The sequence below is a fragment of the Mus musculus genome, chromosome 10, assembly GCF_000001635.26.
Source record: "Mus musculus strain C57BL/6J chromosome 10, GRCm38.p6 C57BL/6J".
Lineage (NCBI taxonomy): Eukaryota > Metazoa > Chordata > Mammalia > Rodentia > Muridae > Mus > Mus musculus.
In genome coordinates, this window is record NC_000076.6 from 128,113,981 (window position 1) to 128,129,445 (window position 15,465).

Genomic DNA, 15,465 nt, shown 5'->3' on the forward strand with positions numbered 1-15,465 from the left:
TAAGAGTACCCGACTGCTCTTCCGAAGGTCCAGAGTTCAAATCCCAGCAACCACATGGTGGACATATAATAAATAAATATTTAAAAAAGAAGAAAAAAAAACTTAATTTTGTTTGTATGAGTGTTCCTATGTCTGTATATCTATGTATCGTGTATGCATTGGTGTCCTTGGAGACCACAAGAAGGAGGGTGTCTCCAGCTAGACCAATTGGGACTGGAGTTCCAGAAGGTTGTGAGTCACCCACTTGTGGGTGCTGACTTTTCTCACTAAAAGACCTTAAAATAACCATGTTTACCATAGTGCAAGTTTGAGTGTTTAAATTCAATTTTATTTATACTGTTGTTTGCTTGTAGATAACAGCTTTGGACTGAACAGTTGCAGTGACTCTGAACAGGAAGAAATAGAGACCCAGTCTTCAAACTTCCAACGTCCCCTGACTGAGCCAGCTCCTGACCAGCCACCTAGTACTCAACTACATCCAGCAGTTTCACCAACAGCCTCCCCAGCAGCCTCCTTGACAGCATCTGCAGAAATCTCTCCAGCTGTCTCTCCAGTAGCATCCTCGCCTGTCCCTCCTGAAGTCTTTGTAGCAGTCTCTCCAGCTTCCTCACCTGCTCTGCCAGCCATCTCTTTGGAAGCCTCTATGACAACTCCAGTAACTTCTCCTCAAGGTTCCCCTGAACCTTCTCCAGCAGCTGCCTTCCAGACTGTCTCCCCAGCAAGGAAAAATGTCAGCAGTGCTCCTAAAGCGCGTGCTGATCGAGAAGAGACGACTGGAGGAGCAGTTGCAGTCTCTGGTAGTGGTGAGTGTCCACACTCTGCTCCCACCTGCCTGTTCTCTACAGAAGCACATGTCACATATGGTGCCCATCCTTTTGTTTTTTGATACAGTGTCTCAGTATGTAGCCTTGACTAGCCTGGAACTTGCTATGTAAACCAAGGTGGCTTCCAATTCAAAGAGATGTGTCTGCCTCTGCCTCCAAGTGCTTTATCCTGTAACTTTGCTTGACTTCTTATCTTGATGTCTCTGGTCTTGTCCTCTAGGTGATGTACTGAAGAGACGTATTGCTACCCCAGAAGAAGTTCGTCTTCCCCTCCAGCATGGGTAAATGCTCTAGATGGCTACACACATTGACCTCAAGAAGCTCACGAATGATAGGAAGAGAGGAGCTCCTCTCTTCATCTTGGTGGGAGAGGACTGGGCTGGACAGGAGTGGACTACAGGACAGTATGGAGGGTGCAGGACTGGGCAGGACAGGAGTGGACTACAGGACAGTACGGAGGGTGTGGAACTCCTGGAAGAGCAGCAAATGCTCCTAACTGCAGGGTTATCGCTCCAGACCAGTTCTCTCTTCTTAGGGTCTGTCTCTCACATTCTTTGTTCATCCTTGGTCTTGATCCTTTTTCGGACTAAGGCCCAAGTATCCAAAGGAGCTACATAGAACTGTTTCCATAGAGCGGGACAGCAGTTAAGGGAGAGAGGCTTCCTACCAGTGAACTGGGTGGTTCTGTGGCAGTGATTTCTGTTGGAATGCTCTCTGTGGAGTTAAGGTCTAAAACAGTAATTTTGGTGACCAACCCAGCTGTTGTCAGAGGCCTACATTTTCTAGGCTACTTGATGCTACCAAGTCTTCGTGCAACTGCAATATTTAAGACAGAAGTAAGGCTGAGTTTTATACTACACTGCTCAGAACATAGTCATACGACCTCGCCTCCTTAGTTATTCCATGATGTCGGCCTCTACGCGCCTACTCTTACACGTTGTTCTGAGCCAGGGCAGTTAGTTTCCAGCTGCTCCTTTCAGTAGCTTTATAAAAAGGAGGGTGGGGAATCTTTGTACATGTTTGCCATTTAGTGCAGTGTTTCCTCTGAAGTACTTGCTTCAGCTCAAGCACTGTGAGCCTGTTTATCAAGCTTGTGTGCTGTGCTGTTTCTGTATGCAGGACTGTGTAGGACTGTCTGCATGCAGGGCTAGTGAGACAGCTGGAGGGGGAGTCTGCTCAGTGGGCTTGGCTCCTGGGTGGCATGGGAGTGGGTAGGGGTGTGACCTGGTGGCAGGGCCCATGTGCTTCTCTGGCAGGTGGCGAAGAGAAGTGCGCATCAAGAAGGGCAGCCATCGGTGGCAGGGGGAGACTTGGTACTATGGCCCCTGTGGGAAGAGAATGAAGCAATTTCCAGAAGTTATCAAGGTAATAGCAAGCCTTTTCTTGGGTCCCAGGAGAACAGGGTAGCATTGTCTCCTCTGGGGCCTGTTCTGCGTGTGCTGTTACTGCCAAAGCCTTGGAATGACTATGACTTACTAATGCTATTTACTTTTCCTCTCAGTACCTGAGCCGAAATGTGGTGCACAGTGTCCGCCGTGAGCACTTCAGCTTCAGTCCCCGCATGCCTGTTGGAGATTTCTTTGAAGAAAGAGATACACCAGAGGTGCTGGCCTGAGGATTAAATAGTTGGGAAAAAATTATAGCTTCCTTTCGTGGAGTTAGGTGGCTCAAGGGGTCTGGGATACTTCAGAGGGCTTTGCAGGCCACTGTCTTCTCATAACTCAGTGTCGCTCTTCCTTTAGGGCTTGCAGTGGGTCCAGTTATCAGCAGAGGAGATTCCTTCCAGAATTCAAGCAATCACTGGCAAACGAGGCCGACCTCGAAACAATGAGAAGGCTAAGAACAAGGAAGTTCCCAAAGTGAAGCGGGGCCGAGGTCGGCCTCCTAAGATCAAAATGCCTGAGCTGTTGAATAAAACAGATAACCGACTTCCAAAGAAACTGGAAACCCAAGGTACAGTGTTACTTGTAGCTCAGATATTGTGCTCCCTTCAGGAGGTATTGCTGAATTGCTGATAACTGATCTTCCCCGGAAGGTCTGACAAACCTAAATCCATTCTTGCCCCTTGGAAGGCATGAGTAGAACCCCATCTCTTTGTGGTTTTTATTTTTTGTTCTCCACCCCCCCCAAGGCATTTTCTTCCTTTTGAGTTGTGTTTACTAGAAAACTAAGCTGTGGGTTATTCTCACATATAGTAATGGCCAAACGAGAAGGCTGCCATGGTTTATTTTGTCTTTCAGCTCTTTGCATAGACTGAATTTATTCATATAATTCCTGTGATTTTTTTTATTGTAGAGACTTCAAATCACACCTGAATCCTAAAGATTGTTGGAGCACTATTTTAGTGGGATAGATAAATGGGAAAATGTCTGATTTTTTAAAATAACCCTTTCTTAAAAATGCTTGTACTATGCAGTGTACAGAATATGAAATGGTCTTTTTAATTCCATTCACACAGTTTTAGCTCTTTAATCTGGTTGCATCTTTTTTCTCCCCCATGTTGGGGACCAACCCTAGGACTTTGAACATTCTTCTAGCAAGTCCTCTACAAATGCTAAAACCCCAATCTCAGAATATCTCATTTTTTTCAAAAGGTTTATTTTATGTATGTAAATGTTTTGCACATAGGCACCACGTGGGTACCTGTGAAGGCCATATGAGGGTGTCAGACCCCCTAGAACTAGAGTTAAAGTTGGTTGTGAGCTGCGAGCTGAATCCAGGTTCTTTGCAAGAGCAGTAAGAGTTCTTCACAGCTGAGCATCTCTCTAGCCCCTGGGTTTCTCTATGTAGCCCTGGCTGTCTCACTCTGTAGGCAGGAGTAACCTTGAACTCGGATATCTGCCTGCTCCTGCCTCCCAAGCATTGGGATTAAAGGTGTGTGCCACCACAAAATCTCTTAAGTGATTTATTTGCCCATAGTATTTTAGAAAATCTAAAAATGTATGGTGAGGCTGGCGTGGTAGCTCACGCCTTTAATCCCAGCACTCGGGAGACAGAGGCAGGCGGATTTCTGAGTTCGAGGCCAGCCTGGTCTACAAAGTGAGTTCCAGGACAGCCAGGGCTACACAGAGAAACCCTGTCTCGAAAAACCAAAAAAAAAAAAAAAAAAAAAAAGGTATGGTGATGTTTATGTATCAGAAATGAAGGAATAGGTACTGTCAGGTCAAAATGTCAGAGAACTATCTGCAGATTTACACTTTGATTCAGATCTCCCAGTACACTGATCTGTGGAAGCTGAGCATGAGCACTGGCTCTGGCAGTGGTGAGCAGATTGTTTGGAAGAGTCCATTATCTTCTTAGTGCACACTAGGATGTCAGTATTATAAGACTGCAGTACCCTCTTTCCCTGACAGTGTAGATTCCGGGTTCTTTTCTCAGCTCTCTTTGCACTAAAGTCAGGCCGTGTGCATCAGTCCATGCATTGCTACCCTTGCTGCAGAGCCAGGGAAAGCGACAGATTATAAAGGTATTCTGCAGTTGTAGCTTCCTTTCCATCAGCTGGACCATTTCTAAAGCCGTTGAGTTGTCGTCAGTCTGTGGCTCCTGGGCTGGCAGTGCTGTGTGAGCGCTGTATACACCGCCTCAGCAGATGCCTCTCACCCATCTCTCTTAATGTTTTATTATGTCCACTAAAAAAACAGCCATTCAAGGAGCTGCATGAGAAGCCAGCTTTGTCCTAGACATGTGCTGCCACGGGTGCCCAGCATGGTTTCTACCTGATTTCTTTCAACTTCCTTCTTGCCTTCACAGAAATACTGAGTGAGGACGATAAAGCAAAGATGACTAAAAACAAAAAGAAGATGAGGCAGAAGGTCCAACGGGGAGAAAGTCAGACTCCTGTCCAAGGGCAGGTAAGGGACATCAGTGGGCTGACTTTTTTACAACCTGCTTCATGTTCCATTTCCCACATTTCCACTCTCAGTATAGCAGTACACATTCACTAGGTGGAATTCCTTAGGCTAGATTTAGAATGGTCTTGGTCAAGAGCAATATAGGCGCCTCTAGAGTGAGAGAATGGAGCCATTGCCAGGTCCTCATCGTCCCGTCTCACCTCTCCTCCCCAGCACCCTTTTCTGTTTTTGAATCCCAGCCCAAGCAGAGGTGCTTTCCAAGTCATTTGAGGAGAAATGACTTCCCTTGTGGTTTACAGGCCAGAAACAAGAGGAAGCAAGACACCAAGAGCTTGAAGCAGAAGGACACTAAGAAGAAATTGAAGGTATGCACACGAATACATGTCCCAAGTGTAATTTTATTTTCCCAGGGTACATTATGCATGCTAGACAAGCACTCAACCACAGAGCTGAGTTCTGCTCTCAAGTCTGTTTGTAAAGCACCACAGAGGTTCTCCAAGTGCACTGTGTCAGTGCGACAGTTAGATCTTGGACTCGAGTGTGAGGTCCTAGGACCAGGCGCGGCTGGACGGGTCCTCACGCGCTGACGTGTGTCTTCCTCTCTGGGTGGGCAGGCTGAGAAAGAGAAGATGAAGACAAAGCAGGAAAAGCTGAAGGAAAAGGTAAAGCGAGAAAAGAAAGAAAAGGTAAAAGCGAAGGGGAAGGAAGGGCCCAGAGCCAGGCCATCCTGTAGAGCAGACAAGACCCTTGCCACACAGAAGCGGCTAGAGGAGCAGCAGAGGCAGCAGGCTATCCTGGAGGAGATGAAGAAGCCCACAGAGGATATGTGTCTGTCTGACCACCAGGTATTAAGGGTCATGGAAGGGCCAGTGCTGAGGACATTTCTCGTGTTACCAGAAGGACTTGTGAATTCTAGACAGTGCCTCTTGTGAGTCTAACAAGATACCCATGCGCTTTTCTCTCCCCAGCCCCTGCCTGACTTCACACGCATCCCTGGTTTGACACTGTCCAGTAGGGCTTTCTCAGATTGCTTGACCATCGTGGAGTTCCTTCACAGTTTTGGCAAAGTGCTAGGCTTTGACCTTACCAAAGATGTTCCTAGTCTAGGAGTCCTGCAGGAGGGACTCTTATGTCAAGGTGACAGCTTGGACAAAGTGCAGGACCTGCTGGTGCGACTGCTGAAGGCTGCACTCCATGATCCTGGTCTGCCCCCCTACTGTCAGGTAGGTGTTCCTGGGCCTGGGTTACAGTTTTGCTCTCTCCTTGAGAACACGTAAAAGCTTCCCCTAAAGCAACCACAGAAGTAAGGGAAACGTAGTTGCTTCCTGTTTCTAGCCTTTATATGCCTTTTTCTTTGCAAGGCTTCATTTGTTCATTTTCTCTTTTCTTACTTTGCAGTTTCTCTTTGTAGTCTTTCACCTTTTTCTTTTTTTTTTTTTTTTTTCGAGACAGGGTTTTTCTGTATAGCCCTGGCTGTCCTGGAACTCACTTTGTAGACCAGGCTGGCCTCGAACTCAGAAATCCGCCTGCCTCTGCCTCCCCAGTGCTGGGACTAAAGGTGTGCGCCACCACACCCGGCCTTTCACCTTTTTCTAGTAACTTTTTCCCTTAATTTTTAAATTCTATTTATGTGTAGACATGTTTTGCTTGTCTGTTTGTGTACCACACGTATGCCTGGTACTACACTGACCAAAAAATGGTGTTGGATCACCTGAAATCAAGACTCACAGACAGTTGTGAGCTGTCTTACGGATGTTGGCAACTCAACCCAGGTCCTATGGAAAAGCAATCACTGCTCCTAACTGCTGACCCGTCTCTTCAGCCCATGTCCCTGCAACTTTCATTCTTTTTCTCCTTTTTCCACAAACATTTCTTAGAGCTGGCTTTGGTGGTGTACACTTTTGGTCTCTGGGAGGTAAAGGCAGGTGGGCCTATTTGAGCCTGTTCCGTATAGCAAGTTCCAGGCCAGCCCAGGCTACGTAATGAGACCCTGTCAGAAAAGAAGGAAGGGTTCAAAATTTTTTTTTGTTAAGATTTAGTTTTGTTTTATGTAGACGAGTGTTTGCCTGCATGTACGCATGTGTGTCGTGTGTGTACCTGGTGCCCCTGCAGGCCAGAAGACAAGGCTGGATCCCCATAACTGGATTGTGGATAGTTGAGAACGGCCTTATGGGTGTTGAGAACCAGATCTGTGTTTAAAATTATGTTTGTTTATTGTATGTATTTGCATGTATGTATGTGTTGTGGGGAATCAGTTGTTCTTCCATCAAGTGGGTCTGGGAATTAAAGGTATTTGTATCAGACTCAGGGGCAAATTCCATGATCATCTGAGCCGTCTTGCTGACCTCATCCTTTCCTCTTACAGTTTTACCTTAACCCTGGAACTCTCCCAGGCTCCCCCAACTTGAGTTGTTCCTAGTTCCTTCTCATTTCCATTGTGCTTCCTTCCAAACAGTCCCTGAAGATATTGGGGGAGAAGATGTCAGAGATCCCATTGACCAGAGATAATGTGTCTGAGATACTGCGCTGCTTCCTCATGGCATATAGAGTGGAGCCATCCTTCTGTGACAGTCTGCGTACCCAGCCTTTTCAGGCCCAGCCACCTCAACAGAAGGCTGCTATTCTAGCCTTCCTTGTGCATGAGCTTAACAGCTCCACCATTATCATCAAGTGAGGGCTTGGGTGGGAATGGTCAATCCTGTGCCTGTGTAGGGGAGGGGCTTAGCTCTCCAGAAGCCCCTGGGTGGTGTGGGTGTTGCTCTTCTCTGAGGATGCTGGAGTGATTGGGCATAGACTCATTGTAAGCCTTCCTTTGTCATCCATCCTGTTTGAACTAGACTGAGATCCATCCCTACAGCTCTGTAACACTTAATCTTTCTTTTCTTTTTGCTGCCACTTTTCCCTCAAAACTTCCCCCATGTTCGTTCCCCTGCAGTGAGATTGACAAGACTCTGGAAAGTGTGTCTAGCTGCAGGAAGAACAAGTGGATTGTTGAAGGCCGACTCCGGAGGTAGGGACAGGACAGAGTAGAGCCCAGAGGGAGGGTGAGGCATAGCCAGGGCTCTGGAAAATGTAAATTTCAAGTGTTTCTTTTTTGGTATTATATTCTTCACCAGCGTCTTAGCCTAATTTCTATTTCTTAAGACTGAAAACTGCTCTGGCCAAGCGAACTGGGCGGCCTGAGGTTATGATGGAAGGGGCAGAAGACGGCCTAGGACGGAGGCGCAGTTCTCGGATCATGGAGGAAACCAGTGGCATAGAAGAGGAGGAAGAGGAAGAAAATACAACAGCTGTCCATGGCCGCAGGGGTCGAAAAGAAGGAGAGGTACAGACCAAAGTCAATTAGAAAGTTTTCATCTTTTTTTTGGATCTGGTAGCTCTCCTTTCTCAATGTCCGCTTGTTTCTGTGCAGATTGATGTTGCAGCATCTAGCATTCCAGAGCTAGAGCGCCATATAGAAAAACTCAGTAAGGTACCATGTTTTTAATCTCATAAAAGTCGGGAAATGTGGGTTGCACAAGAGCTGAAGCCCTTGTTCAAATTATATCAGTTTTGTAGGGAGGTTGATAGGCTTCAGTTCTCTCATGGGTACTGAAGTCCATCATGCCATGATGGAAATGGTTTCTATTCCTTTTCCATTTCCTACCCAGCGTCAGCTCTTCTTTAGAAAAAAGCTGCTTCACTCATCCCAGATGCTTCGGGCAGTGTCCTTGGGTCAAGACCGCTATAGACGCCATTACTGGGTATTACCGTATCTTGCTGGTATCTTTGTGGAAGGATCGGAAGGGAGCACAGGTAGGTGCAACTGTGGAAGTTTGGGGTGAAGTCCAGACAAAAGTGAGCACTTCCTTCTGCCTAGTCCTCGTGGGCTTTTGACTCTGTGGCGTGGTAGACTAAAGAGTCAAGCTACTCACCTACTTCTGCTGTCACACACCAGCTATAGGCTTCAGTTTCTTCATCTGTAGACTGTGGCCATAGTGATGTAGACATACGTCCTAGGAGAGTGAGAATGGGGCTAGAGAGGCCACAGAGTTAAGAGCATGCGCTGCTTTTCCAGAGGACCTGAGTTGGGCTCCTAGCACCACGTCTCACAACCACCTGTCACCTCAAGGATCCTGTGGCCTCCACGGGCACTGCACACACACACACAGAATTTCTTTCAAAGACTACAAAAAATTAAAATGTTTTGTACTCTTTAGTGCTTAACAGACCTTAGATGTAGCTCCATGCCAGGTGTTAACACAATATTCTGTGGTTGATCCCAGACACAGAAAAGCAAACTTTAAAAAGCAAGCATGTTCTGTTTATAGGTCTCATTCTTTTCCATTATACAACAGTATATCTTATGTTCTTTGTTTCTCTTCCCAGTTACTGAAGATGAAATAAAGCAAGAAACTGAGTCCTTGATGGAAGTAGTCACTTCAACACCCAGCTCTGCCCGAGCCTCTGTAAAGAGAGAATTAACTGGCTCCAATGCCTCTACTTCTCCTGCCCGGTCCCGAGGCCGACCTCGAAAACCTAAGCCTGGGTCTCTGCAGCCTCAGCACCTTCAGTCCACCATTAGGGAATGTGATTCAGAGCAAGCCCAGACTCAAGTTCACCCAGAACCCCAGCCTCAGCTTCAGGCCCCTACCCAGCCCCATCTTCAGCCAAGTAGTGGGTTCCTAGAGCCAGAAGGTTCCCCTTTCTCTCTGGGTCAGAGCCAGCATGACCTCAGCCAGTCTGCCTTCTTGTCTTGGCTGAGCCAGACTCAGAGCCACAACTCCCTGTTGAGCAGCTCAGTCCTCACGCCGGACAGCAGCCCAGGGAAACTAGACTCTGCTCCGTCTCAGTCCTTGGAGGAGCCCGAGCCTGATGAGGCTCAGTCCTGCCCTGGTCCTCAAGGTCCCTGGTTTAACTTCTCAGCCCAGATACCCTGTGATGCTGCTCCTACACCACCTCCTGCAGTCTCTGAGGACCAACCTACTCCCTCCCTCCAGCTGCTGGCCTCCTCTAAACCAGTAAGTAGCCAGATCAGTCTGTACTTATCTTGCCCCAGGCTCCCATATCTGGCTGTGAGGCTGTAGCCTGAAGTAGGAAATATGTAAACTCCTTCTTGTCTTCTTTGTAGATGAATACACCCGGTGCTGCCAATCCTTGTTCCCCAGTGCAGCTCTCTTCCACTCACTTGCCTGGAGGGACCCCTAAGAGGCTATCAGGGGACTCTGAAGAAATGTCACAGAGTCCCACTGGGCTGGGGCAACCAAAGCGGAGGGGGAGACCCCCTAGCAAGTTCTTCAAGCAGGTGGAGCAGCATTACTTAACCCAGCTGACAGCCCAGCCTATCCCCCCTGGTGAGCAAACTTGGCTAGGATGGGGCAAACATGGAGGTAATTGCAGTTTCCATTGTGGGCGGTGTGATTGGAGCCTGGTTCCCATCCCCTGGCCTATATGCATACCCTCTGTACACAGAGATGTGCTCGGGCTGGTGGTGGATCCGAGACCCTGAGACACTGGATGTCCTGCTCAAGGCACTGCATCCCCGAGGCATCCGGGAGAAGGCGCTTCACAAACATCTTAGCAAGCACAAGGACTTTTTGCAGGAAGTTTGTTTACAGCCCTTAACTGGTAAGTGAGAGACCTTGACCCAACCTGACCTAGAGAAGCTGCCATCATTTATAGACCACTCTCTCTTCCCAGATCCCATCTTTGAGCCTAATGAGCTCCCTGCCTTGGAAGAAGGCGTTATGAGCTGGTCCCCCAAAGAGAAGACGTACGAGACAGACCTAGCTGTGCTCCAGTGGGTGGAGGAGCTGGAGCAGCGGGTTGTCCTCTCCGATCTGCAGATTCGGGTACCTGGGGTTGGCATTGGGGAGGGAATTGCTTAGGGAGGGTTTTGGTTTTGGTTTGGTTTATTTTTATGTATTGGATGTTTTGCCTGCGTGTTGCCTGCATGTACATTTATATAGTATGTACTATAGTATATAGTATGCGGTGTCCTCAGAGGCTAGAAGTGTCAGATCCTCTCACATTGATCTTAGAGATGATTGTGAACCCCATGACGTGTGTTCTGGGAATTGAACCTAGGCCCCTGTCTCAGCCTTACAGGTGTTGGGATTGCAAACATGAGCCACTACACCTGGCTGGGGAGGGTGCCAGGACAAGCCTTGGTGTCTTCTTCCTGAGTGACCTGCCATGACATCATGACATGCAGTGTTTCCCTTTACAATGCGTTCTGTTTCTCTTTCCCACTGGAAGGGCTGGACATGCCCTACCCCAGACTCCACCAGAGAAGACTTGACCTACTGTGAGCATCTGCCTGACTCCCCGGAGGATATCCCTTGGAGGGGTCGGGGCAGGGAAGGAACAGTACCTCAGCGGCAGAACAACAACCCTCTGGACCTCGCTGTGATGCGATTGGCTGTTCTGGAGCAAAATGTGGAGCGGCGGTACTTGCGGGAGCCCCTCTGGGCAGCCCATGAGGTGGTAGTGGAGAAGGCCCTACTGAGCACACCCAATGGTGCCCCTGATGGCACCTCAACTGAGATGTGAGTGACTCCTGCTGCCTGTTCCTTGGCCTGGGAGAGGCAAGACAAAAGCGTATTCCTCACATGAATCACTGCTTTCTCTGCAGATCCTATGAGATCACCCCTCGTGTCCGAGTTTGGCGGCAGACACTTGAAAGGTGCCGTAGTGCAGCCCAAGTGTGCTTGTGCATGGGCCAGCTAGAAAGGTCCATCGCGTGGGAGAAGTCTGTCAACAAAGTGGTAAGTCTGGAAATACTTGGGAGACAAACTAGTGAGAGTGGGGTCGCGATAGCAGGGTTAGGTTAAGGACTCACTCTGCCTTTTCACGATGGTCCAGACCTGCCTGGTCTGCCGGAAGGGCGATAATGATGAGTTTCTCCTGCTGTGTGATGGGTGTGACCGAGGCTGCCACATTTACTGTCATCGGCCCAAGATGGAGGCTGTTCCAGAAGGAGATTGGTTCTGTGCTGTCTGTCTGTCCCAGGTAAGGCTTCTGCTCTCCCATCTCCATTCTCAAGCAAGACTCCGAGATGTCTTCATCTTCCTTTCTTTAAGCAACAGTCCTCAGATGTCCTGGACGGACCCTCAGGTGCTGCTCCCAGGAATGGGCCTGTGACAGCATGTTTGGGTTGAGTCTGTGTTTGAATAAGCCACCTACAGTCTTTAAGCCCCAGTCATTTCCTCTATAAAATAGCAGTTGCCATGCATTTTACTGACCCTCCCATTGATTGTCTGAATGAGTTCACATGCTGGCTTGTATGTGAGCATTTGAAGCCACAGTCATGGGTAGGCAAGACTGATGAGCAGAGGGTGAGCCGCGCCACCCACACTGCTGCTCACCTGGGCCTATCCTCAGCAGGTAGAGGAAGAGTACACTCAGAGGCCTGGTTTTCCAAAACGAGGTCAGAAGCGGAAAAGTAGTTTTCCACTGACCTTCCCAGAAGGTGACAGCCGGCGGCGGATGTTGTCAAGGAGCCGAGATAGTCCAGCAGTGCCTCGGTACCCAGAAGACGGGCTGTCTCCCCCCAAAAGACGGCGACATTCGATGAGAAGTCACCACAGTGATCTCACATTTTGCGAGTGAGTTAGTGGACTCTAGGACTAACTTTCTGTCTCTGTGCCAGAGAGACTGCAGGAGTCAATGTGTGCTTTTTGTACTAATAGGATTATCCTGATGGAGATGGAGTCCCATGATGCAGCCTGGCCTTTCCTAGAGCCTGTGAACCCTCGCTTGGTGAGTGGATACCGACGTGTCATCAAGAACCCTATGGATTTTTCCACCATGCGAGAACGCCTGCTCCGTGGAGGGTAAGCTGATCTCTCTCTTGCTTCACCCTTTCTTTCTCTCTACTCACAGTCCCATCCACTCTGCCCAGGTACACTAGCTCAGAGCTGACAGCTCACAGCCCTGTCTTCCCCTGCCCAGGTACACTAGCTCAGAAGAGTTTGCAGCTGATGCTCTGCTGGTTTTTGACAACTGCCAGACCTTCAATGAGGATGACTCTGAAGTGGGCAAGGCTGGGCACGTCATGCGACGCTTCTTTGAGAGCCGCTGGGAGGAATTTTATCAGGGAAAACAGGCCAATCTGTGAGGCAAGGAAGTTGGGAGTCACTTTGTGGCATCTTCTCCAACCTTCCAAACAAAAACCTGCCGTTCTCACCTGCTGATGGCTGCCCTGGGTGGACTCAAGTCAGACAATGCTGACTCTTGACTCTGCCCTTGGCAGCACCCACATCCTCTTGTTCCGAATCCCTTTTCTCCCTTCCTCCTCTGGCTCCTCAAATAAGAGATGCAGAGATGAGGTCCTTCTGGATGGAAAGCCAAAAAAGAAAAAATTTTCCTGTCTCTCCTCCTCCTCCCCCCCCCCCCCATTAAAATGGAGAGAGACAAAGAAGTCCTCCTTCCCCTTCCCAGCTTCCTCCCCTCCCTGTCCATGCCTCAGCATCCTGGGGCTATTTAACAATAGCAATAGTTCTAGTGAATGTGTGAAACTGAGAAACACTCTGTACTGTGTGCGGACCCGCAGTGACGGCCAGTAAAGTGGACTTAACTCCCAAGTGTGTCGAGCCGGACACCGGGCCCTGAACATGCTGCTTCCATGTTCAGTCCCCTCCCTGCTTCTCACTTCCTCTCACTCATTCTGTTCTAACTCCTCCCTATTTTTAAGGTTTTGTCTCACCCAGTAATGTAAAACTATCGTGTACGGGTTCTTTACCTTCCCTCCCAGTCTTTTTCCCTTATGTGGAAAACAAAGTTGAGAGCTCTCCTGTCTTTCTGTCCTCATCTTCTGCCTCCCTTCTAGTTAACCCTCTAAGGTGTTGGCTCCTCCTCACATGCTGAGTTTCTGTGAGTCTCTAGCCTTTTCTGAAGCTCGGTGGCTGGGGAGCGGACAGGCAGGCAGTGCCCTAGGCCTTCCAGCCTCCTTCCCCTGCTTCCCAAACCTCCCTCTTGGGAACTCCTCAGGGACAACTACTGCTGAGTTTGAGTGCTCCTCCGAGATGGGGGCCAGGTAGCAATTGACTGGCCTCAGAGAGAGGAGGAGAGAGAGGTGGGTGTGGGTGTGTGTTTTGTGTCTGTGTGTGTGCACGTGCACAGATGAGAGTTGTGATTGTGACCCTGTAGTGTGATGGGACTCATTGTTCCCCACATGTGTTTATTCCCGCCTTCCCATTGTTTCACACCATCAACCTTTTGTCTTTGGGAAAACACAAGAACAAGGGTTCTCTGGGGACAAGGCTGTCTCTCCTCATGGTCATTTCTTTTCCAGCCTCTTCAAACTGTGCAATCTTTTCAGCAGGAACTCCCTCTCCCTTCACTAGCTTTGAGTTTTTGCTGGTAGGGGGGTAGAACTGGATCTTTCCTAAACCATGAGTGTCTGGGTTTAGCTGTGTTTTCCTTCCTTACACCGACTTCATGTCCCAGGACCCCTTTCTTCCCCAGCAGCAGAGACCCTGGAGCACAGAATGGGCAGAGAGGAGGATTTGGGTCTACCACTGCCCTGTGTGTGACTGAGCCCAGGTTAGCCCCCAGCATGAGAGGACAGCTGCTAACTCCAAGCTGTAGCCATGGGCCACTGGCCCCTGCTTTCCTGCTCAGCCAAGCCCCTCCCATCAGAAATTACGGGTACTTGCACTGGGGAGGTGGCTGCTAGCTGACCTAAGCAGGGAGCCAAGGCATCCAAGCAATGTTCCATGGGTGGGCGGAGGATGCCAGGTGAGGTGTAGCATTCCTTGTACTCCAGCAGTACTAAAGAGTGGGGCAGTGCGGGTTCCTGGGCAGCCCTGACTCCTCGACCCACCCTCACCGCACTCCCGGTTGCCTGTTTCTAAAGTCGCCTTTTCTGTCGATGAACCTCAAAACTTAATTTTATTTGAGAATTTTTTTTCTTTTAAATAAGAGGTGGATTGAAGAATATTTGAATTGACTTTATATTATGCATAAATATTTATATTTTATCTAAATAACTGCGCTGTAACAAACTTTGTGTTAGTCAGATGTTTGGAACTGTTTCCCCTGGCATAAAGTGTACTGGAGTCATTCGCTACTGGAGGTGCGGGAGGAGGGAGAGTGGAGCCTCTGCTCTGCTCTGTGCTCCTCTCCCAGCCCCACCTCTGCCCTCGGGACCAGGCACTCAGAAGGAGGAGGTCCCAGACTTGATTGTAGAAATGGGGACTGAAGGGATTGTGGGCAGGATGTGATCAAAGGGGCCATTTCTCACTTTTCTTTCCTCATCCTCACTGCCCCTCAAGCTAGGTGGATTTTTCTCTTGTTGACAAAGAGTATTTGGTAGGGAAAGCAGGTTAAAAATAAAGACAGCCCTTCCCTGCCCTTTGTGTCCCCTTCCTGGTGACAGCAAGAAACCATCAACACCAACAAGTTTCCACGTTCCTTTTACAGCAAAAGGGACTTTTTATATAACCAAATGTGGTGTCTTAGTGACTTTTTGATAATGTACAGTTTTTTGTGAATTTAAATTTATTTCTTTCTATATTTTTAGGACCAATCTCATTTTTAATAAGGTTTAAAAAAAGGAAAAAAAGTCTAGAGAAAAAAAAATACCTTGTTTTTGCCATGTGATGTTCCACAGGTGCGGCTGTAGAAAAGTGCTTGTCATTGAATAAAAACCACATTTGATAAAAGACTCAAGATTGCATGTTTCTCTCCTGAAGCATAGGTCACTGTACCTTAGAGAATGAGTGTGATGGGTTGACCTGTGCTCTGGGTTAGTGCTCTGTGTCCGCTGTGGGGGTGGGACAGGAATAGACAAGGCACCAGCACCCTCC

At 48.5% G+C, this 15,465-nt stretch overlaps 1 protein-coding gene and 1 long non-coding RNA gene across 19 annotated transcripts in view; one reads left to right on the top strand and one right to left on the bottom strand.

Annotated features, from left to right (window-relative positions):
* The window catches only part of Baz2a (bromodomain adjacent to zinc finger domain, 2A), a 37,934-nt gene extending 22,611 nt beyond the window's left edge, over positions 1 to 15,323 (top strand). For 12 of the 18 annotated variants that reach the window (XM_011243281.3, XM_011243278.3, XM_030244833.1 and 9 more), the window contains 24 exons: positions 354 to 803; positions 1,045 to 1,105; positions 2,081 to 2,189; positions 2,326 to 2,427; positions 2,567 to 2,777; positions 4,575 to 4,675; positions 4,975 to 5,040; positions 5,290 to 5,520; positions 5,644 to 5,898; positions 7,131 to 7,345; positions 7,611 to 7,685; positions 7,820 to 8,000; positions 8,088 to 8,147; positions 8,326 to 8,470; positions 9,044 to 9,675; positions 9,786 to 10,008; positions 10,127 to 10,282; positions 10,355 to 10,506; positions 10,913 to 11,202; positions 11,289 to 11,421; positions 11,519 to 11,665; positions 12,038 to 12,261; positions 12,346 to 12,489; positions 12,608 to 14,989. In XM_011243281.3, coding sequence (XP_011241583.1) covers positions 354 to 803; positions 1,045 to 1,105; positions 2,081 to 2,189; positions 2,326 to 2,427; positions 2,567 to 2,777; positions 4,575 to 4,675; positions 4,975 to 5,040; positions 5,290 to 5,520; positions 5,644 to 5,898; positions 7,131 to 7,345; positions 7,611 to 7,685; positions 7,820 to 8,000; positions 8,088 to 8,147; positions 8,326 to 8,470; positions 9,044 to 9,675; positions 9,786 to 10,008; positions 10,127 to 10,282; positions 10,355 to 10,506; positions 10,913 to 11,202; positions 11,289 to 11,421; positions 11,519 to 11,665; positions 12,038 to 12,261; positions 12,346 to 12,489; positions 12,608 to 12,773 — 4,529 coding nt within the window. In that variant the 3' untranslated portion in view covers positions 12,774 to 14,989. Of the gene's footprint in view, positions 1 to 353; positions 804 to 1,044; positions 1,106 to 2,058; positions 2,190 to 2,325; positions 2,428 to 2,566; positions 2,778 to 4,574; positions 4,676 to 4,974; positions 5,041 to 5,289; positions 5,521 to 5,643; positions 5,899 to 7,130; positions 7,346 to 7,610; positions 7,686 to 7,819; positions 8,001 to 8,087; positions 8,148 to 8,325; positions 8,471 to 9,043; positions 9,676 to 9,785; positions 10,009 to 10,126; positions 10,283 to 10,354; positions 10,507 to 10,912; positions 11,203 to 11,288; positions 11,422 to 11,518; positions 11,666 to 12,037; positions 12,262 to 12,345; positions 12,490 to 12,607 lie in introns of all 18 variants that reach the window. The other 6 variants (XM_030244830.1, NM_054078.2, XM_030244831.1 and 3 more) reach the window with 4 other exon arrangements.
* Gm51821 lies at positions 8,014 to 11,583 on the bottom strand. Its single transcript, XR_003949052.1, has 2 exons — positions 11,496 to 11,583; positions 8,014 to 8,670 (listed from the first exon to the last, which is right to left on the bottom strand). It is a non-coding gene; the product is annotated as a predicted gene, 51821 (long non-coding RNA).
* Positions 15,324 to 15,465: the final 142 nt, after the last annotated feature.